Source organism: Calypte anna, chromosome 1, assembly GCF_003957555.1.
Source record: "Calypte anna isolate BGI_N300 chromosome 1, bCalAnn1_v1.p, whole genome shotgun sequence".
Lineage (NCBI taxonomy): Eukaryota > Metazoa > Chordata > Aves > Apodiformes > Trochilidae > Calypte > Calypte anna.
Genome location: NC_044244.1, coordinates 194,647,327 through 194,669,133, shown reverse-complemented (window position 1 = coordinate 194,669,133; position 21,807 = coordinate 194,647,327). Strand labels below are relative to the sequence as shown.

At 43.8% G+C, this 21,807-nt stretch overlaps 1 protein-coding gene across 1 annotated transcript; it reads right to left on the bottom strand.

Annotated features, from left to right (window-relative positions):
• Positions 1–861: 861 nt before the first annotated feature.
• PAK1 (p21 (RAC1) activated kinase 1) lies at positions 862–21,220 on the bottom strand. The gene is made up of 9 exons (XM_030462369.1): positions 21,199–21,220; positions 20,782–20,845; positions 19,257–19,305; positions 16,701–16,813; positions 10,110–10,227; positions 9,536–9,635; positions 6,155–6,351; positions 4,588–4,725; positions 862–2,768 (listed from the first exon to the last, which is right to left on the bottom strand). The coding sequence occupies exons 1-9, from the start codon at positions 21,218–21,220 to the stop codon at positions 2,682–2,684; spliced, it is 888 nt and encodes a 295-aa protein (XP_030318229.1). The 3' UTR covers positions 862–2,681.
• Between the last annotated feature and the right edge of the window lie 587 nt (positions 21,221–21,807).

Sequence of the window (21,807 nt, the reverse complement as noted above, 5' to 3'; positions counted from 1 at the left end):
CTCAAGAAGCTAAAAGAAAGGAGGGCAAAGGAGGGCAACCAGGCTGGTGAAGGGACTCGAGCACAGGCCCTATGAGGAGAGGCTGAGAGAGCTGGGGCTGTTCAGCCTGAAGAAGAGGAGGCTCAGGGGAGACCTCATTGCTGTCTACAACTACCTGAAAGGAGGCTGTAGCGAGGTGGGAACTGGACTCTTTTCACAGACGACCTTCAACAAGACAAGAGGACACAGTCTTAAGTTGTGCCAGGGGAGGTTTAGGTTAGATATTAGAAAGAATTTCTTCACGGAGAGGGTGATCAGGCTATGGAATGGACTGCCCGGTGAGGTGGTAGATTCTCCGTCCCTGGAGACATTTAAAAAAAGACTGGATGTGGCACTCAGTGCCATGGTCTAGCAACTGCTCCGGTGGATCAAGGGTTGGACTCGATGATCTCTGAGGTCCCTTCCAACCCGGCTGATTCTATGATTCTATGATTCTATGAAACCAGGCAGGACAAATTCAGAGTGAGAGAAAAGCACATCACTAGTGTAAGAGGAGGGATAAAAAATTATTCATCTTGATTCCTTTCCATCAGAGAATCCAGAAGAGCAACTGAAACACATAAAAAAGATTTTTCCTATCTTGGGGAAATTCAGCAGAAATCCTGCTCAAGGCTGTGCTTCCAAATAGGCCACATCTGCATTAATGTTCTCATCTCAGTGGGACAGAGGATGGAGTGGGGAAGGGAGATAAAGAGAAGTCAGTGACATTAAAGACATTTGTGGATAACATTTAATCCTCTTCTGTCAAAAAGTCACCAAGTTTGTAAAACCATGGTGAGGTTTTTAGATCAAGGGTAATCTAGTCCCTAATTATTTTTTTTCTACGTATTCCATGGTGAACCCTCCAGACAAAATATAAACAAGGTCCTTATCAAAGGATATTATTCAAGGCTAGGGGCCTTCCCAATCTCCACCCAAGCACAGGAGCCCATCAACACATAATATCCCTCTCCAGGCTGGCAGCTTTCCTGTTCCACCCAAGAAATTCCTCCTTGGATAAAAGCTTTGCAGGTGAAAATTCTTAATATTACATGAAAATGAAATATATGTACAAAAGGGAGAGAGATTTCAGCCTTGTGTGAAACAGGGACTAGCCTAGAGCACAATGGATAAGAGAAGGCACCACAGAAGCAAAAGACCTCACAAACTCAGTCAAACTTGTGTAAGAGCTGTCCTGTGTTATGGAGCAAACAGGAAAAATCCATCTGATTTCAAACACAGCAGCAGGTCTCAGCAAGAAGCTTTTGTGCAACACCAGTGCTTTGGAGAGAGATGAAAGGTAACTCCAGAATGGGTTTAAACTCACCCCATAAATGACCAAAGCTCCTTCAGATATAATACAGACCTTCCATCAGTTTTCTCTGTGTAAAGTTATTCCCTGGAGAGCCACCTGCTATTCCAAAGGACTAAGGAAGAGGTCAGAGATAGGGTTATAGGGTTATATCACTTCACCCAACACATCCAAGCACCCAGTAATGGTGTGAACAAAAATCCCACCCAACAAACTTGCCTGGTGACAGTGAACTCTCCAATCCTCCCTCAGACCCGAGTTAAGAAACTCATCAGTCATTTTATTAAAAATCAGCATACAGGTGAACACAAGCCCAGTGTTTACAACCAATCCCTCTAGTAGTCTCAGGTTTCCTGTTGGTTTACAGACTATTAGCAACAAAGGAATCAGTAGCATAAAGAAAACTCTATCATTTCAAAAAATTAATGTCCCCGCGTCTCCAAGAAAGCAGCATCCATGGTCAGTTTGTTTTCCATTGGATTTGCTCTAAGGAACAAGAGTTTTCAACATCATTTTGCAGGCAAATCTTATCTTTGCAAGAATATTTGCTCTGTTTGTTTTATCACACAGGGCAAAGGTCTCCAAGAAGCCTCAAAGCGCTGATAAAACAACCTGAAAGAGCTCTCTGTCTATTTTTTCCTGTGATTCCCCTTCTAGAGCATCAGAAATGTTTGAGATTTGTTTAAGTAGCTAAGTCAAAGCTAAAGGAGGTGGGAGGCCCCCAGCTCCCCCAGTTTTGGAAAAACAGATCATCCATGAATTGCCTTCTCCAGTGGCTGCAGGAAGGACCCAAGAGGCTTTCTCCCTGCTCCCTTGAAGCATCCAGCAGAGCTGCAGGAGGGGTGGGCACCCATGTCCTGGGCTCCCCTTTTAGTTGTCACAGCTGTTCCCATTCTGCTGACTCCATCCTTCCCTCCTCAAGTCATCCAAAGCACAGAGCAGCCCCAGTGATGTCACAGCAGCTTGCCAGGCGTCCAGCCAGTGAAAGATTTAATTTATTAAGATAAACGTGATCTAAAGGCTCCACATTATTTTTAAAAACAAGCACAGTAGGAGAGATGAAAACAAACTGGCTTCACTACATGGAGGTCAGGTTCAGACGTTCTCAGGAAGATCATCTCAGGCATACAAAAGACTCTTCCCCTCTCACCTCCATCACGAGGACGGGGAGACTCTGCAAGATCAGCAATGTCCATGTGCCCTTCCACATTCAGTGACCAAAACCTCTCCCACCCTTCAGGGCAGATCAAAGTTTTTAAGGATACCCCTGGGAAGAAGGAGCACGAGGGGAGAGGGGCAGGAAATTCACATCTAAAAAACTTGACACGATGATTTTGTTGACTCCACTGCCTTAATGGTTGTTCTTGGCTGCCTCTTTAGCTGCAATAATCAGAGGAGTGAGACTAGACAGGGGCTTTGCAATTTTCAGAAACTGGTGCTAGAAAGAAGAAGAAGAAACAGGGTTAAATTTTTCAGAACATGCCCCAGAAGTCTGGTGGCCAGACTTAGACCCATATATAAAGTCTAACAACCTCCTCTGATCACTGAACAGGTGAAACCCAAAGGTCTGTTACCATGACAAACGTTTGGAGCTTGCCTGGAAGTGATGAACAGGTTGTGAAATTCTACCTGATGAACACAGGCTAAATTCTCCAGTGTTTGTACGTGTTCAAGATCAAGCAAAACTCAGTGAATTCCCCTGGGGAATGATAAAGTCTTGCAAAATCTGTAGTGAAATCCTGTGTGGAAGGTACATAAGAAATAACCTGTGCAGGTCATATACAAAGCACAGGGCTTCCTGCAGATATTAGGATATTACAAATTTACAAAGCAGATGGAATTCAGGAGAGCAGCCCAGAACTCACAACACAGAACCATTCTGTCTGGCTCCTATACAAGGTTAAGTAAAACAATATTGATTATCAAAACCAGCCCTCAGATGAGAGGGAAGGGATGTAGGGCAAGTCCACAAGCTGTTCTGAAAACAAAAAGCAACTTATACCCCACAGGACTTCTGAGCATCAGAAGGGATCAATTAAGTCAGGCCACATGCTTTAAAGGATAGAAAAAAATTAAAATCAGAGGCTAAAAGTTTCTTAAAAGCAAAAATGTTACAGTTAAAATGTTCTCCTGCTCCAAGGAGCAGAATATTATTGCTCTTTGATATTTTGGGGCTGGAGTGTCCAGGAGAAAGTGATCTTTCAGCTACTATTATTCTGCCAGAGCTTAATGCTTTGAGACTCAGAAGGCAGCAACACAACCAAAGCTGAATCCACTAGATAAACTAGTGGAAAGAAAGGAAAAGATAAAAGGAAACTGTCTCACAGTTGAGGCCTGAGTGCTCCTGATCATGGATTTCTTTTACAAAAAGCTACATTCTCCAACTCCACGGGAAATTTGATAGAAAGAAGACACAACCCACTTCTCTCATCCATGTGCATAAAAAGCCTGGCAGCTTGGCCATCTCCTTTCCCCAGGATTTCAGACACCAGGTGTTCAGTGAAATAAGTGATGATAGGGTGATAAGACACTGGAACAGGTTGTGCAGAGTAGTTCCATCATTGGAAGCTTTCAAGGTCAGGTCGGACAGGGCTTTGAGAAACCTGACCTAGTGAAAGATGTTCCTGCCAATGGTAGGAAGAGTAGGACCAGAGGATCTTTAAAGGTCCCTTCCAACCCAAACCATCCTATGATGAAGATATCTCACAAACCTTGCTCTGCCAAAGGAGTAGCATCTGGCAAAATGTGGTAGCACAAAATTGCTTCAGTTAATACAAGCCATGCATATTCCAAAGAATTCCCAATACTCCTCTGTGACTCCTCCACCAGAAAGGAGACAACCAGAACATCCTAGAGCTAGGAGCCCTTCTGCTCTCCAAATGAAACCAACCATGGCCAGACCATGACAACATGGAGAGATGTCATGGCCAGCTGTGTGAAGAAGCCACAGGAATTAAGGGGCTCAGCATCTGGCAGCCCTAGAACACAGCTAGTATTTGAGGTTGGTTACAGAACACACTGCACAGCTGCTGCTAGTAGCAAGAACAGCATGAAAAAGGGAGCAGCCTGCTAATGCTTTAGTATAGATTTTAGTTTTGGGGTTGGGTTGGGTTGGTTTATTTTTCTGGCAGGTTACCTTAGCTGTGCTTGTGCCTTCAGCTGATGAAGTATTTAAGATCCAAATGAGGACTCAGGCTAAGCCTTCTCCCTCAGCACTGCACAATTACACTGATTCTGCCCCATTCCCCAGCACCTACTTGCAGCAGCTCTTTTGCAGAACCTCTCTTTTCCACATCCATTTCCAGGCAGCGATTTAAAAAGTCCCGGAATATGGGGGAAAGTTTTTCTGGATTCTGGAGTTCTGGAGTCCCGTTGGTAGCAATGAGATACAGAGCCTAAAGCAAAAACAAGCACCAAAGAAAAAAAAGGAAGTTATGAAGGTTAGATTCCATCTCTGGATTATAGAAACAACCATTCCTCATCTCCCTCCTCCCCAGCTCAAAGGGGAGGAAAAGAAATCCCACCTTATCAGGGTGACTGATCAATGCAAACAGAATAGCTGGCAGCCCTATTTTTATGTGGATGGGATCCAATCCTTTATTGTTTTACTCTCATAATCTGGGTTGGGATCCTGCAGCCCACTCAAGGGATTAGGAGGGCAAAAAACAACATTCCAGACCATGTTTACATAGGGAAGTTAACTGGCATGACTCTACCAGTGCTGGACTCCTGTAATAACTATATCCTTATGGGAAGGAACCTCTGAATAAATAGATGATTTTGTTCTGTCAGTTCTTTGCCTGAGTGCACAAGGTCTTAAAAGTCAATGTGATAAAGATACAGCTCTTTACAAGGGATGTCCAAGAGACCCACAAGCAGCTTTTCACATCCTGCAGAAACAAGCAGATTTGCTGCTGTTTGGGGACGAAGCATTCCCACACCAACCCACCCCCCTCCTCCAAGAATCAAGGACTCAGAATTCATCCACTTCAGGATTTAATGCAAGAAAAGTTCCCTTGATGGATTTTTCAATGGAAAATGAAATCAGTCAGACAGCTGGTAACATGGAGACCCAGATCCCAGATCCCATAGGAACAGTCTGATAGCCCAGGAACTGGCATGAGTTGATGAGGCCAATGCAATCTTATTGGAGCATCCTCATTTAACTCAACACCCAATTTTTTCCTCCTTTCACTCTTCTTTGATCCCCAAAAAACCACTTCTAGTGCGAGAAAGTTAAAAAGCACTTTTCTAGATCCTCTCATCATGTGCAGCTGAGGGAGAAGCCATCAACCTGGCTTCTATTGAGAGCAGGTACATCCCTACAAACTGACAGCATTTCTCCTTTCATTACAAACTAAGCACAGGAAAACCATCAGGAGGCTTAAACCCTGCCTGAAGACTTATCAAGCTTTTAGCATTATTGGGACTCTGCAAGGAGGGACAATCTGCCAGTAGGGAAAGCTCTGTTTATAGAATAGCAACACGTTAGGTCTTTGAACTCAAAGAGTTTTTCCCCACAGAGAGCACAAGGGTTCCAGGAGTCAAGATGCTTTGGTGCCATCAGGGACTCTTTTCTGCCTCCATCAGCATCTCCAGAAAGTGGGGAATGATGAGTGTGCATGACCCAGCTCATCAGAGCTGCAGGAAGAACCCACAGCCCTGAGATCTGGAGCCAACTCTGGCTTTTCACCAAAACCACCTCAATCTTCTCACGACAACATCCAAGGACATCTGGGGCTGCACGTGGTGGAACTTCTCCTCCTCCTGGTGGCTTCACCACCAGGCTCACCAGAGACCTGAGGGCAAAAGAGATTTGCTTACTCTCAGGGGGTTCTCGTTGAGGTAGGGGGGTTCTCCTTCAATCATCTCGATGGCCATTATCCCCAGTGACCAGATGTCAACCTTGGGCCCGTACGCTTTCCTTGTCACCACTTCAGGTGCCATCCAGTACGGGGTCCCCACCATGGTGCTGCGCTTGCTCTGCTCAGGAGTGATCTGGGCACAGAAGCCAAAGTCAGCTGGAAAATTAAAGAGAAGGGGAAGGGAGAGGGGGGAGGGAAGAAACAGGCATTAAAATCATTAAAAAATTAAAATTAAAAAATTAAAATTAAAAAAAAATTAAAAATTAAAATAAAAAATAAAAAATAAAATAAAAATTAAAATTTAAAAATTAAAATTAAACTTAAAAAATTAAACTTAAAAATTAAACTTTAAAAAAATAAAAATTAAAATAAAAAATAAAATAAAAATTAAAAAATAAAAATTAAAAATTAAAATTAAAAATTAAATTTAAAAATTAAAATAAAAAATTAAACTTAAAAAATTAAACTTAAAAAAATTAAAAATTAAAGTAAAAAATAAAATAAAAATAAAAATTAAAAAATTAAAATTAAACTTTAAAATTAAATTTAAAAATTATACTTAAAATTAAAATAAAAAATTAAACTTAAAAAATTAAACTTAAAAAATTAAAATAAAAAAAATAAAAAATTAAAATAAAAAATTAAAAAAATTAAACTTAAAAATTAAAATAAAAAATTAAACTTAAAAAATTAAAAATTAAAATAAATTAAAATAAAAATAAAATATAAATTAAAATTTAAAAATTAAAATTAAACTTAAAAATTAAACTTAAAAATTAAAACTTAAAAAATTAAAAATAAAAAATTATTAACATTAAATAATTAATATTAAACAATTAACAGCAGAGCTGTAGTACATGTGACCCTGCTGCGCTCTCTGGGGTGATGCTGCTGCAGCTGTGAGAAGAAGGGGTGGTTTGGGGCCAACACAGAAGACAGTGCTGAGGAGCCAGTTTCTCAGTGTGCCTCACTGAGGCCATGAGGATTACAGAGCTGCTGCCCTGGCGAGGTGAGCGATGGGGATCAGTAAATAAATGTTTATGGGAGCTGAGACACCTGAGTGTGCCTGCAGCATTACAGAGCCATCACACCCTGTGTTCTACATCACCTAAAGATGGGTCCTGGGTATGTCAAAAGAGAAATTAATGCACAGTCTGAGCTACATCCCCCAACCCTGATATTTTCAGCCCCAGAGACGTTACTTCCCTCACCATCCCTCAAACAGGATTTGCTTTACAGAGCAAACAGTGAACAGAATAAATTCAAAGTACCTGGATTTATGCTGATTATTTTCTTTCAACAAAAAGAAAGATGGAGAGCTGTCCTGGTTTGGGCCAGGATAAAGGTGATTTTCTGTCTTGTACTTCTGCTTTTAGCTAAGTCTCTTGTAAGTAGTTGCACTTGCTGAAATTAACAGCAAGTTTCTCAGACAGTGTGTGCTTCTAGGACTGATAACACTTGATGTTTATAGTTACTGCTAGAGACTGGTGTGCAGAGCCAGGGACACTGCTCAGCTCTGAGGAAAACTTTTACCTTCCAGAAGGAGTAAAGAGATCCCACCTGAGCCCTCCTTTGGGGAGGAACAGACAAGATAGATGCCAGAATTGACCAAACAGAGTATTCCATCCCATACACATCACACTCAGTATAAATTTGAGGCATCACGAGGGCCGAGCCAGATTTCCAGACTTCTGGATTTCCCGATTTCCCTTCTTCCCTTCCTTCACCCGGCTTCCTGGAAGGATCCCGTCCGTTCGTCTGCCTGTGCTCCTGATCCATCCCAGCCCATATCTGTGTGTTCCTGCCTCCAGCTCCCAACTGCTGCTGACTCCAGGATTCCAGCCTGGACTTTCCCAGGGCTGCCCTGCAGCCTGGGTGGTGACGTGAGAGTTACTGGGGGAAAGGGGGAAGGAACATGGTATCCATTTTCCTGTATATTTGTATATATTTAGTAATTTTTCCTATTTATCATTACTGTTTCATTAAAGTTGTGTAGTTTAGTTTCCAACCCATCAGTCTCTCTCCCTTATTCTCTCTCCTTTCTTTATCAAGGAGGAGAGAGACATTAATAGAGAGCGTCTGGTACTCGGTTTAATTGCTGGGCCAGTGTTAAACCGTGACAAGAGCCCTCACCCAACGTTTGCTGGGTCCTATGTCTTATTTGTGTTTGACTTCCCAAAAGAAAACTAATTCTGCTCTTGTGAGCCCAGCAGAACCAACACAGCGAGATGCACAGCCCATCCTGACCCCCTGTGGCATCCTGGGTCTAATTTTAGGCAGAATGATGAAAATTAAACTGATCCCTGGCTGCGTTTTCATCAAGGGTAACAACCAGGAAAGGTACATATGGTTCAGGAGGAGAGCAAATTTCCAGCAGAGCCAATAAGATGCTCAGGTCCAGAAGGTTACTGCATCCTATCCACAGGGACTTTTTAAACTACAGCCCAGTACCTGCAGACTGTGCTCAAAGTTATTCCATAAGAACACAGCACTTGGGCCCTGATCAGTTATTCATCACTAACACTCCAGAGATCTGACTGTACCAAAGGACAGCTTTAGTCTAAAAAGCAATTATGTGCCAAAAAATAAAAAATAAAAAAAAATCCCACCTTCTTACTCAGCAGATCTGCACTGTGTGAATTTTGAGTCATATCTGCTGTCACAGTTGACAAAAATAGATTTATTTATGCCTGTTGGGTGCTGGCCAACAGAACTGAGAGGAAGAGAAAAGGAGCAGAATTCTGAAAAAGCTTTTGGAAGATAGGAAAATAATCATTCACTGGTGTCCAGATTTTTCTCTGCATGGGCCATGACAAGCACAACAACTACCTGAGGGGCAGAACAGCCCCAAGGTCTTTGACACTGGTGGTAACACAAGGAGGAAACAACATTTAGAGACCTCTCTAAATCTTGGTGTTGTAAGATGAAATGTTTTTCAGTTCTCCCTCAGCTCTCCCTGCCCCCCCCAAGTACCTGCAGTAATTTGCAGACTGAAAAGATCACTCACAAATGAAGACTTCTGGCTCTACCTTCAAACACCTTCAAACCCAGCTTTCTGGACTGGACTAACATTAAAATATTGTTATTTTAGTCTACAGTGGATGGCCCAAAGCTAAAGAAACCTCAAACCTCACTTTTGAGTTGGTATCAGTTCATAAGGATTCAAGCTTGACAATCTCCATTAAAACCAATGCCACAGAAATATCCACTTTTCATCAACCTCTTCATCACTAAAGCACCAAAAACCTCAAACACCCATCTCTCCAGCAGGGCTGGCACAGAGCAGATAACAGGCCTGGGCTGAGAGCTGAAGCCATCAAAAGCAATGTTCCCCACATACTTAGTTTGACAGAGCCATCCATTCCCAGCAGGATGTTGTCACTCTTGATGTCTCTGTGAATAACTTGGTTTGAATGGAGGAATTCCAGAGCCTGGAGACACTGAAAAGAAATAAAAATAATAATTAAAAAAAAAAAAAACAGTTATTCAGCTATTCTTACTGTGCATGAAATTATTCACCAGTCAGAATTAGCCAACTAATGGACTCTGACAAGATGTATTCTGAGTAGCAAGGGCTTAGTGTCTTAGTTTTAAATCTACTCAGAATGTGCTGGGCTACAGAGAGATATCCTACTGAGATCAGCAGCTCCTAGGAAGATAGGTTAGTCCCAAAAGACCTGGAGAACCCTGGATAACCAAGGGGATCTCAACCCTATTTTCTACTCCAATCCTAGAGCGAGACACATTAGGATTGTACATTACAACCTCCCAGCTGAAATCCACTCTCTGAAAGAATGATTGTTGCACTTCAGAAACTGGAGATGGCAATTCCTGTGGAGCCAGCAGCAGGCTGTGGAAAACCCATGTCCTCTTCCCAAATCACAGCTCCCTGGGAAGCACAGGGGCTGCTTTACCTCTCGGCACACAGCAGCGATTTGTCCTTCGTCCATGCAGGTCTCTGTCACCACATCTGTCAGGGAACCTCCTGCCAGGTATTCCATAACCACCCAGAGCTCTTCTCCCACAAGGTAGCTGAAAAGGCAAAACTGGGTTTTAACAACAGCAAGGATGAGAATGCCACTGTTTACCTAGCAGGATTTTAAAGCTGAGGAGAGAGGTGATGGAAGAGCAGTCTCCAAGGTCTTGGTCCAAAAAAGCTGAATTTTTCTGCCACAGAAAGGGCCCAGATTAAGATGGAGGCCCATCCTTACAATTCCTGCTGTTGGGAGAGAAGGGGAAGAGCTGCTCGTTCAGGATGGGATCCAGGCTTGAAGCTCAGACATTTGGCACCCAGCAGAGCTTTGAGGGCTCTTGTGTCAGAAGAGGTGGCTGGAGGATGCTTTGTGACTGCTGGCATCCTCCTGTCCTAAGCACTTGCCTAGGCTCAGGGACAGTCCTGGGTGGCACAACAGACTGCAAGCAACTGAGAAAGAACATGTTTTATTTTAAGCATTGTGCATTTGAATTACTCCAGTCTTTATGCTACGAAACCAGTTTGGGATTTTGTCTGAAAAATTCAGAATCATTCATTAGGGCAAATGAGAACATCTTGCTGGATGCAACAGCAATTCTAAAGCTCTAAAGCATATAAAATGAAAGCCCAGAAGGATTGTAAAGATCTAAAGCATATAAAATGAAAGCCCAGAAGGGCAGGCTTTGTCCAAAAAGCCCTGTAGGAAGATGGGGAGGAGATAGCTGAGGTGAGGTTAAGCTTTTTCAGCCATTTGGGATATTCTTCTCTGCTGAGAGTGCATGTTTAAAAATAGAAGACCTGGGATGAAGACTTCAGGATTAACTCATTTTTTAAAACCCAAACAAATCCAAACCACCAACCACTTCTGTCTTTCTGGGTCCATCTGGAAGAACATCAACATGATCTTCCATGACAGATACATCAGGATTACAGATTCCTGAAGGAAGGAATCATCAGCTGGAAAACCAACATTCTCAGGCTATCCTCTCATTTTCGAAGTGAGTGGAAAGGTGAGTGAAGAGAGAGATGGCACAGAATCTCATTAAAAGGCTCTGCTGACAGCAGAGTTCATCAAGAAGGCATTTGCTTTGCTCTGAAATGCTGATCCTACTGAAGATTTAATAGTGAATCTGGTAAGAGCCAAAGGCAAAAAGCAGGACAGGTTCTAGGGAACCATCAGCTGGAAAGTAACAGTGAAAGGAGAACAAAATTATTAAGCCCAACCTGGCATGGAAAAACAACAGAGATGAGTAAAACATCACAGGAGTGGGCTTTGTCCCCAAAAGGACACAATGCCATCACCTGAGCTGATGGAAAAACTCCCCCAAAATATGAATTGTAGTCTGAGCTGTGTGACAGAAGTGTTACAGCTATGGAGAGCTGAGACAAAAACTGTTTCTTGGTTTGCTGACGATGAAGCCTGTGCAGGGAAGCAGAGTTTGGAGCCCAGGGACACAGGGCTATGCTCCTGCAGCATCATCTCTCACACTGCAGAAGAGAAGCTGATCCCCTGGCAGTTTTTTCCATGGCAGCACAGGCTTCAGCAAAAGCAGGATCACCTCCAGAGCAGCCCCTCAAAGTGAGAGAGAAGTCTTGGGGTTACCTACCTTCTAACAGATCTGGAAAGCCACCCCCTCCATACCCTTTCTTCCTGTCCCCATGCTATTCCTGCTTTTTCACCATTCCTACCAAACCAGGCCCTCCACAGATTTTATCAGCACCCACTCAACAACCTAGTGTCACCCCAGACATCACCCCACTTCCCTTCATTGCCAGAAGCACCTTCTGCACCCTAAATACCCTTGACTGCAATGATGAGGGCAGGATGGGCTCCTTCCTGACAGCCTCAGGTTGCACCAAGCTGGTGCCTTTCCAGAGCCAGAAGGGATGGAGCAAGCCAAGAACCACACTGTGAACCACCACGAGCATGTGCCAAGACCCAGGCACCTCAGTAATTGATAGATCTGACCTAACATGCAGTGGGATGGAATTAATGGTGGCTGCCTGCCAGCTGCCACCAAGCAAATGTCACTTCAGAAGACTGGGTGATGTTTCTCATTCCCTTGCTGCCTCAGAGGCCAGTTTTAGGCACTGAGTTACCTGACTCAAAAACATTCCCTTGGTAGTTCTGGAGACACCACCAGAAAGTCCATCCACCTGCTTGCTGCTCTCCATGCATGGTGTTGCACCTTGGTGCCCACAGTCCCCTTCCAAAACAAAGCTGGCAATAAAAACAAGTTGATGAAAGTCTTGGAGGGAGAAGGAGATGGTCTACAGCTTCCCCTTCATCCATCTTGTCCGAGGTAATGTCTGCTCCTGCCAGGGATATTTCAGCTTCCACTCAGACATCACCACCTTAGGAAGGTGTCCAGCAAACCCTCTCACAACACACATCAGTCAGTCCCAGTCCCAGATAAACTTCATGTCCTGGTTTGGGCCAGGATAAAGGTGATTTTCTGTCTTCTACTTCTGCTTTCAGCTGAGTCTCTTGTAAGCAGCTGCACTGCTGAAATGAACAGCAAGTTTCTCAGGCAGTGGCTGCTGCTGGGACTGATCCCACTCCAGGGTTAGAGTTCCAGCTGGAGCCTGGGGTGCAGAACCAGGGACACTGCTCAGCTCTGAGGAACATTTTCCCCTCCAGAAGGAGTAAAAAGGTCCCACCTGCAGCCCTCTTTTGGAAAGCAGCAGACAAGAGAGATGCCAGAATTGACCAGACAGAGTATTCCATCCCATCCACCTCATCCTCAGGAGAAATTGGAGGGATCACCAGGGTCAGACCCCTTCCTGCTTCCCCTTCTTCCCCTGTCCCTGTTTCCCTGGGCATCCTGGGAGGATCCCATCCATTCCTCTGCTTGTGCTCCTGATCCATCCCAGCCTGAATCTGTGTGTTCCTGCCTCCAGCTCCCAACTGCTGCTGACCCCAGGATTCCAGCCTGGACTTTCCCAGGGCTGCCCTGCAGCCTGGGTGGTGACATGAGAGTTACTGGGGGAAAGGGGGAGGAACATGGTATCCATTTTCCTGTATATTTGTATAGATTTAGTAATTTTTCCTATTTAACATTACTATTTCATTAAAGCTGTGTAGTTTAGCTTCCAACTCATCAGTCTCTCCCTTATTCTCTCTCCTTTCCTTATCAGGGAGGAGAGGGGGGATTAATAGAGAGCAGCTGTTATTTGGTTTAATTGCCAGGCCAGTGTTAAACCCTGACACTTCATAAAACCTGTTTTTACTCAGAAGGCCATGATCATTCATTAGAGATTTCTTCACCATGCCTTTAACATGAAAACATGAGGTTAACCTGGAAAGAAATGGGTGTTTTCTTGTAGCATGACTGTCACAGATCTTCAGCTTTACTCACTGACCTTCCAGCCCTGGTTGAGTCTGGGGCTGGTGTGAGGGTGACAGTGACAACCCATAAAATGAGGATGTGTGGGGTTTATTATGTTAAGGGGAGTTCTTCAGAGTGAAAGAAACAAAACCTAAGGGCAAAAGACTTCACTTGGCCTAACCCTGGGCATCTGATGCTTGTGTTTAGATACCTGAGTTTACAAGCAGGGCTCTGAGAGCCTCTTTCACACAGCAGAAAGAAAGTGGCACCTTCAGAAGGTATTTCCCTACCCTCAGCACAAGTGGCTGCTTGTCTGCACAGGAAATCTGGTGTCACTGGCTTCAGAGCAGGACGCTTCTAAATTCAGCTGAATTAGGCCATGTCACTACCTTAAATATCCCAGCACAAGTGGCCACTTGTACTGCAGCACAAAAGCTGTCTGAAGCATAAATGCACTGTTTGCAAAGTGATGCTTTTTGGAGGGGGAGCAGTGAACCAGGTAGACCTCTTAACCACAAGCAAATAGGACATGTTGGTAAGAGAGAAAAAAGCACAGGAAACCCTTGCTGAAGGGCAGAATCTAAAGCAAAGAGAAGGAAGACCACACCTGGAATACTGTATCCAGTTTTGGGCTCCCCAGTTCAAGAGAGACAGTGGTCTAACTGGGGAGAGGCCAACTGGGAGCTACAAGGATGATGAAGGGACTTGAGCACCTTTTCTATGACGAAAGACTGAGAACTGGGGCTGTTTAGCCTTGAGAAAAGGAGGCTGAGAGGGGACCTTCTTAAATTCTGTAAATATCTGAGGGGTGGGTGGCAAGAAGAAGAGCCCAATCTCTTTTCAGTGGTGCCCAGTATCAGGACAAGGAATAATGGGGTTAAGTTAGAACATAGGAAGTTCCACCTCAAGATGAGGAGAAACTTCTTTACTGTAAGGGTGATGGAGAACTGGCCCAGGCTGCCCAGAGAGGTTGTGGAGTCTCCTTCTCTGGAGACTTACAGACCCCACCTGGATTGGTTCCTGTGTGACCTGCCCTGGGTGATCCTGCTGGGGCAGGGGTTTGGACTGGATGAGCTCCAGAGGTCCCTTCCAACCTCTGGTTTATACAGGTGACTGTCAGCTCCCATTAGGGACTCAGAAGGGGTGAGACTGTCAAAAACAGAACTGTAAAAAAATAAATCAGGTGCCACAGGCAAGAGCATCCTTCCTCCTACTTTATTCTGCCTCAGCAGTGGGCAGAAGTCAGCAAGCAGTGTTCAAATATCAGCTTCATCTATCACTCAGGAAGGAAACAGGCACACAAGAGAGCAAGCAGGAGGGATGCAGCTCTCCAGCAACAGGATCCTGCAGTTGCAAAACTTCAGTGACATAAATAAGCATGAGAAACCCCATGTTCATCCTAGTTGCAGTGCTACCTGCTTGTGACACTTAAACAAAAGCTAACCCACCTGGGAAAGATCAGTGAGAGAAAGTGGAGGACAAAAGCAGCAGCATTCACCACTGGAAGCTTGGACAAGCTAAGCTACAGATGGGATGTTCTGGCTAGACAAGGCAAATGCACATCCTCAGCAATGCTCTCTCTCGTGGGAAGAATGTCTCTCTCAAACAATTTTGCCAAAACAAAGCTTCTCATCAGCCAGGAGAAGTATATAGTTTCATCTCAGACCCAATTCTTAATTCTTCTTTGCCACTTGTTTCATTTCACAGAGGTAACATCCTTCTGCTCTCTGTAAGAAGAGGATTCCTGCCCAGCACCACCTCCATTTGCCCACACACCCCTTCCAAAAAATGTCAGGAGCAGATTTTCTGTCCCTAAAACAAAGCAGATCTTTACAGCCATGCACAGGACACAGCACCATACAAATGCAGAATCTCAGCTGATGCTGCCACGTAGGAGAAGTACTTTTTTTTTTTTTGGCTAAGACATTAAAAACCTGTTAAAGAAACCTATTAAAGAACCAGCTGATAAGACTTTGATATGCATGCAGAGCAAACAAACGTGCAAATAGTCTCTCAGATTTCTAAAAGCCATTCTAGGTCACATCTCTCCACTGCATCTTCTAAAATGAAGAGTTGCCAAGATTAAAGATTGCAGCTCACCTTGTCCTGGGATTCTTTACCCTACAACAAGCCAATCCTGTAGTTTATCAGGACCACTGGGATCTGACACAAGTGCAGCAGATCAAAAATCCCACTGCAGGTCATCTAGAACCAGCTGTAGCTTTAACACAAGGTGAATGCCACAAGGCACCAATGTGATGCTGATGGTGAATTCAAGTCACCATACAAAGTGTTTATTTTCACACTTGGGTATTTTACTGCCTTGAGCAGAATTTGCAAGACTACAGATTTATTTTAAAAACAGTTTATATTCTGCACAGCAGCCACTGTGCTGTTTGTTTCTGCTGTTATTGTCTTAGTCCAAGGAACATCAGCTCAAGAACAAGCAGAGCAGCCCTGTACATAGATAAACTATTAGTTGGAGCTCCTGCAGTAAGGATAAGCAGGGACTCAAGGAGGGGATTCCATGGTCCCATTGGATGCAACATACCCAGGAGTACCACAGCATGTGGATGAGCACACCAAGCTCAGCTCTGAGAAAGGAATAACCCCATTCCTTCCATCTTCCAAAGAATTCTTGTACCAAGTCTCCTTTTCTCCCTTAATCACCCCTGCAAGAAAGCAGCCTTCCTGGGGTGGGAGTCCCTGTGTCACTGTCATGCTTCCCTGCAGGAAACCTCAATGGGACAGTCACAGGGACAAGATTAGCACCTAACCTGGGAAGGAGTCAGCTCCTCCACAAGCAGAATGTCAGCATTGCTCAAGAGAAAGGGAAAGAAGAAGAGAGCAAACACAAGAAACACAATTCAAACCACTTCCTCTCTAGTAGCAGGAAGGAAATGGCTTATTGTGTCAAATTTGGCAAAATAGCTGAAGAATGGAGTCTTGACAGCATATTGATGCTTGATTTGCTGCCAGCATCCCTAAAAAGAGCACAGATACCCCATTAAGACCAACTCAGACATTTTCTCTTACAAAATGGAGAGAGACCACCAAGCCACCCACACCACAGCACTGCCACAAGCATTGAGCAACTCAAGGTTGTCCTATATATGCATTAAACTGAGACAGGTTCACTTAAGACAGTGACAAGGAACTATTTTTCCAGAGTCCCCTTGAGAACTCTTGAAATCCTGACATACCTGTCCAAGTAGTTGACAATGTTGGGGTTTTTGTTTTCCCTCATCACAAGGATTTCATTAATAATCAGTTCTTTTTTGGGCTGCTGCTGCAAATTCATCTGCTTGATTGCAACCTGCAGTGAAGAAAGACCAAGTAAAGAATTAATAGAAGAGTTACCCAAAAACCTGCCAGTACAAGTGCCCAGTATTTTGGTTCCACATTCATGTGAAGCAGGAAAACACTTTTTCACCATGAATTGCTCAGCCATTTAGTAAGTCTGTGAGTTCTTGCAGCCAGTCCATTTCCACACAGGCTGGAGGATAATTAGTGCAAAAAAGCACAAGGGGAATTACTATTTTCATCCTGGACCATTCACAGCTTCTTAGTAAGAAGGAAGAGATCCCCTTAATCTAGTATGGACTGAAATGTCAAAACCTTTTTATTTCTTAAAGGTTTCTTATTAATTTTAATTTGGATTAGATGTTTCTGGGAGATGTTTCTTGGTTTTTTGGCACTCCTGTGCAAATTTTTGCCTCTGGAATCTACAGCAGGGTGGCCATGAATGGAGGGGTAAATGATATAGCATAAGCTTAGTACTTCAAGATGGTAATTCTATTTCTTTCTGTCAGAGAAAGACCCAGGGGAAAGAAGCACCAAGTTGTATCTGAAAGGCTGAAAATTAGTGATTTGAATTCAGCTTTTTCCTCAGTCTCAGATGAAGGAAAACAGGGACAAATTCAACAGTTGTGGCCTTTGGGCTCAGAGTTTTTTTCCTGCTTCACTCTACCTACTCTGGATGCTTATGCACAAAAATCAGAATGACACAAGATGTTTTTAACTCTCATATTCAACTCTCCAAAGTACCAGTACTTCATGGGAGCACCTGGCCCTTAGAGAAGTCTTCAGATCAGGAAGATGAATCAGCACAGCAGGAGACAGAAACACTTCCACAGGGATTACAACCCAGCTGCATTGGGTACAACACTTAAGGTAAAGGGAATGAAATGTAATTATGCCTTTAGAAAACCACTCCTTGTGGAGAGAGAGGCCCAGGTGAATGGAGAGAAGCCAGGAACTCCAGCTGACAAAAGCCAGGATTAAAAGAAATTGGCCACAGAGTGCCAATACAGACAGATACAATTAGCAGTTTGATAGAATAGTAGAGGAGGCTTCAGAAAAATCCCAACACATGAGAAGGCAAAAAGAGACAGACACCATGCTGGTTTTCCTTCATGAAGGCTGCCAAACAGTACCTAAAGAAGACAGAAACAAACCCCCCATGCTGCATTTTTTGTGCAAGATTGGAGAGGAGAATGAAAGATGGAGAAGGAAGGCATGTGATGAAGATGAAAAAAATCCCAGACTGACACTAAGGGAGCTTCAGAGAAGCTCCTGTACTTTCTCCCTCCTCTTCAGAGGTCCAAGTGCATTTGGGAACATTTTTCTTATCTAACCTCATCCCCATGCATTAGGATTCAAAATAAAGAGTTGCAGTTGAACTAAATAGACATCATCAGTGAAAAATTTCTGTATTCTTAACCCTGGGAGGTGCCCAATGCTCTGGTACAGTACAAAATTAAAGAGTGTTCTTCCAGTCCTTCCAAGATGTGTTGCCATTCACTGAGGTCCTGTGCTAGAAGGATTTGTAGCAATATAGAACTGGTCAATATTATGCCACAGTTACAGCCATCCTAAATTCAAATCTGAAAATCCAGAGCCTGCTCACATCAGTGTAATGGCAATGATTTAAAAGTCTGTTGTAATATAAAGGTTCAAATAGTCACATGGGAGTTACCAAAGAGGTCCAGAAAGACAGCAGAAAACCATCAAAGGAGTTCCTCCTCCTACAAAATTTCTCATTGCTTCAAAATAAATGCAACACCCCTCCTTTGGAGACTGCAATTAAATTGTATTAATTCTTTAGAGACCAGAAAAGGGAGTGAAGGAGTTTCAGCAAAAAAAAAAAACCCACAGTTATGAAATTTACTGGTGGATGATCCTGACATTGTAGAAATGCAAAGCAGACACACATTGCTGCAGACTTGCATAAGTATATTTGAAATCATGCATACACTTTTCTCTTTAAAAATCCTCCACCTAGCAATAATGGTTTTCACAGATGGTGCCTATCTGTCACTACAAGTTCACTATGCAACGTGCAGGACACTTGTCAATATTTGGGAGGAATTAGAAAAAGAAAAGACAAATTTTCCTTGTCTCTCAAATGCAAGCAAAGGGCATATAAAAGTTTAAAGGGGGACAGACAGCAATCTTGGGCATGAAGAGAGAAACTTCTGCTGAGGAAGCATCCTGGCCAAACATTTGCTTCTAGGCTTTGTGGTCACAAAAAGATTGTTTACAATTATGAAAGTATTCAGGAATCAAAACCTGGGAGATAATTTTTTCCAGTTCTCTGCTCAGACCACTCAATGATGTCTCACTAGCAAGTAAATAAATACCTCATTAAAAATGAGATGTCATGAACCCATTAGAGACAGTCTTTATTTTGTAGCACTAACTTGAACTTTTAGGACACAACCCAAAATCCACTGCTGTGGTATTCTGACAGCACTTACCTCCTGTCCTGTAGCTACATCCATTGCTGTATAAACTGTACCTGAGGCTCTAAACAGAAGAGAGAAAAGAAATAAACACTTATTAGTGTCTCATAGCCAGACTGAGAGCTTAGCACATGCCTCTTCTCACTTGTCTCTATGGAGTGCTCTCAGTCCCACTCCTTGTCATGAAATAATTCCAGTGGTAAATATAACCTGAAATATTTCTGAGCCAAGTCTGCTGCTGGAGAAGAAGCCAGAGAATGTATGGGGAACAACACTCCTTGTTCCCCACTCTTTGTGTCCAGTTCTGGGCCCCTCAGTTCAGGAAGGAGATTGAGGTCCTGGAGCAGGTCCAAAGGAGGCAACTGGGCTGGTGAAGGGATCCAGCAGAGATCCTGTGAGGAGAGGCTGAGGGAGCTGGGGGTGTTGAGGCTGGAGAAGAGGAGGCTCAGGGGAGACCTCATCACTCTCTGCAACTCCCTGAAAGGAGGTTGGAGCCAGGGGGGGGTTGGTCTCTTTTCCCAGGCAACTCTCAGCAAGACAAGAGGCCATGGTCTCAAGTTGTGCCAGGGGAGGTTTAGGTTGGAGATTAGAAAGAATTTCTTTCTGGAGAGGGTGATCAGGCATTGGAATGGGCTGCCCAGGGAAGGGGTGGATTCTCCGTCCCTGGAGATATTTCCAAAGAGACTGGATGTGGCACTGAGTGCCATGGGCTGGGAACTGCAGCAGTAGTGGATCAAGGGTTGGACATGATGATCTCTGAGGTCCCTTCCAACCCAGCCAATACTATGATTCTATGATTCCTCATAAGAGCCACTGAGGTCTCCCAAATCCCCAAATCCCAAATCCTTGCTGCTTCACCAGCAATGTAGCAAAAATGTAGGACTGTGAGTTGATCCCATTTAAACTGGCTTGCAGGCTGCCCAAGGTGATTTCAGAGCAGATAGGATCAGCTCAAGTAAATAAATGGCATTTGTGTAGTGGGGGAAATGGGAGTTGGAGCCTCAGCACCTGGAACTGACAGCAGATCTGGGAATGATTGCAGTGATTTGCCCCACCACAGCCTCTCCCCAACTCCTTCTTTCCTCCTGCCCTTCTAGGAGGGGAAAAACACCCACACTGAGGAGAGCTGGTTCAGAAAGCAAAGCTGTAATTTGAAGATTGTCTTGCATGCTGAAAATAAGCAGTCCCTGCCCTGCTTGCAGCTGTACTTAACAATCTGATTATTTAATGGCTTATTTCTCAGATTAAAAGACAATCAGACAAAAGTACCCCAAAACAACAAAAACAAGCAAACAAACAAAAAAATTAAAACAAAAAACTGTCCCTGTGATGCAAGAATTTGCCAGGAAAGGGAAAAGAGCTGAGTGTGGGTGGCAGGATGTGAAACCCACCAAAACCCATAAGAAATAAAAAGAAAAAACAAAACAAATCAACCAAACCAACTCTCCAAAGCATCACCAACAGCTTTTCCATCAAACCAGCTAAATTTTGTTTCAGTACTGATTTCTTAGTATAAGGTAAAGTAGAAGTGCATACTAACCCTTGTCCAATCTTCTCAAAACACGTGTACTTCTTTTTTGGGTCACCCACACTCACAATACTTCCTACAAACAAACAAAAAAAAACCCAACAAATAACAATCTCAGAGGATTTTGTAAATACTTTGTCATACAGCTGTAAGAAACGTGCTTGAAGTGTAAGTTGTGTTCTGCTGAGCCTCTTGAGTCACTCATCAGAAATCCAGTGGTACAGGAACCCGAAGGAGATCCTCAGTTACTTACACACATACCAGCTGCAGCATTCCTATTTGCCAGGTATTTTCCCTCAGAAATGGTGGAATACAGACATTAAGCACATTTAACCTTCACTAGACACTGAGAAGGCACAGGGTGGGGATATGTGGCTCTCACACATGTAAAAGCAAATATTTTCTTGGAAACCTGCAACCTGAAGTCACCCTCAGCTTCAAGGCACTGCATGATCTAAGATGTCCCTGCACTGCAGCATCCTCAGAATTTGGAGCTCAGGGCCTCATTCATCCTAGAGCCAACAGTCTGTTGAAAGTCTAGCCAAAGATTTCCCTGGACCACAGCAATTTCTGGCAAATCAAAGAGTATTCACAACACTTCTGCAGCCATTACTGAGCCAGCGACTGCGTTGCAAGACTGAGGAGGGAAGATGGAGAGGCCCTTGAGACCCAAACGACCCCTGGCACTGCCTGGGCATTGCTCAGCTGCTCTTCTAGAAACCAGTTCAGGTTTTAGTAGCAGTTGCCATGAGACTGCAGGATGGCTCTGGTTTTGGAGAGCAACCTTGGGCAATCTCAGCTCATTCTCCCCTAATGTGGCTGTTGAGCCAGAAAAAAGTGCATTACTGCATCCCTCAGAGGGACAAGCATTTCCCTGGGTGTTCTGTTCTGTGGGGCTTTGGTTCTCCTGAGGCACACAAGGGATTTTTGTACAAGGGGAGGGATCTCTCAGCACAAGGGCAGGAGGTCACACAGTGGGTTGCTAAGTTGGAGAAGGCCGCTGAAATTCAGTTGGAGCATCACTGAAATTCACAGACA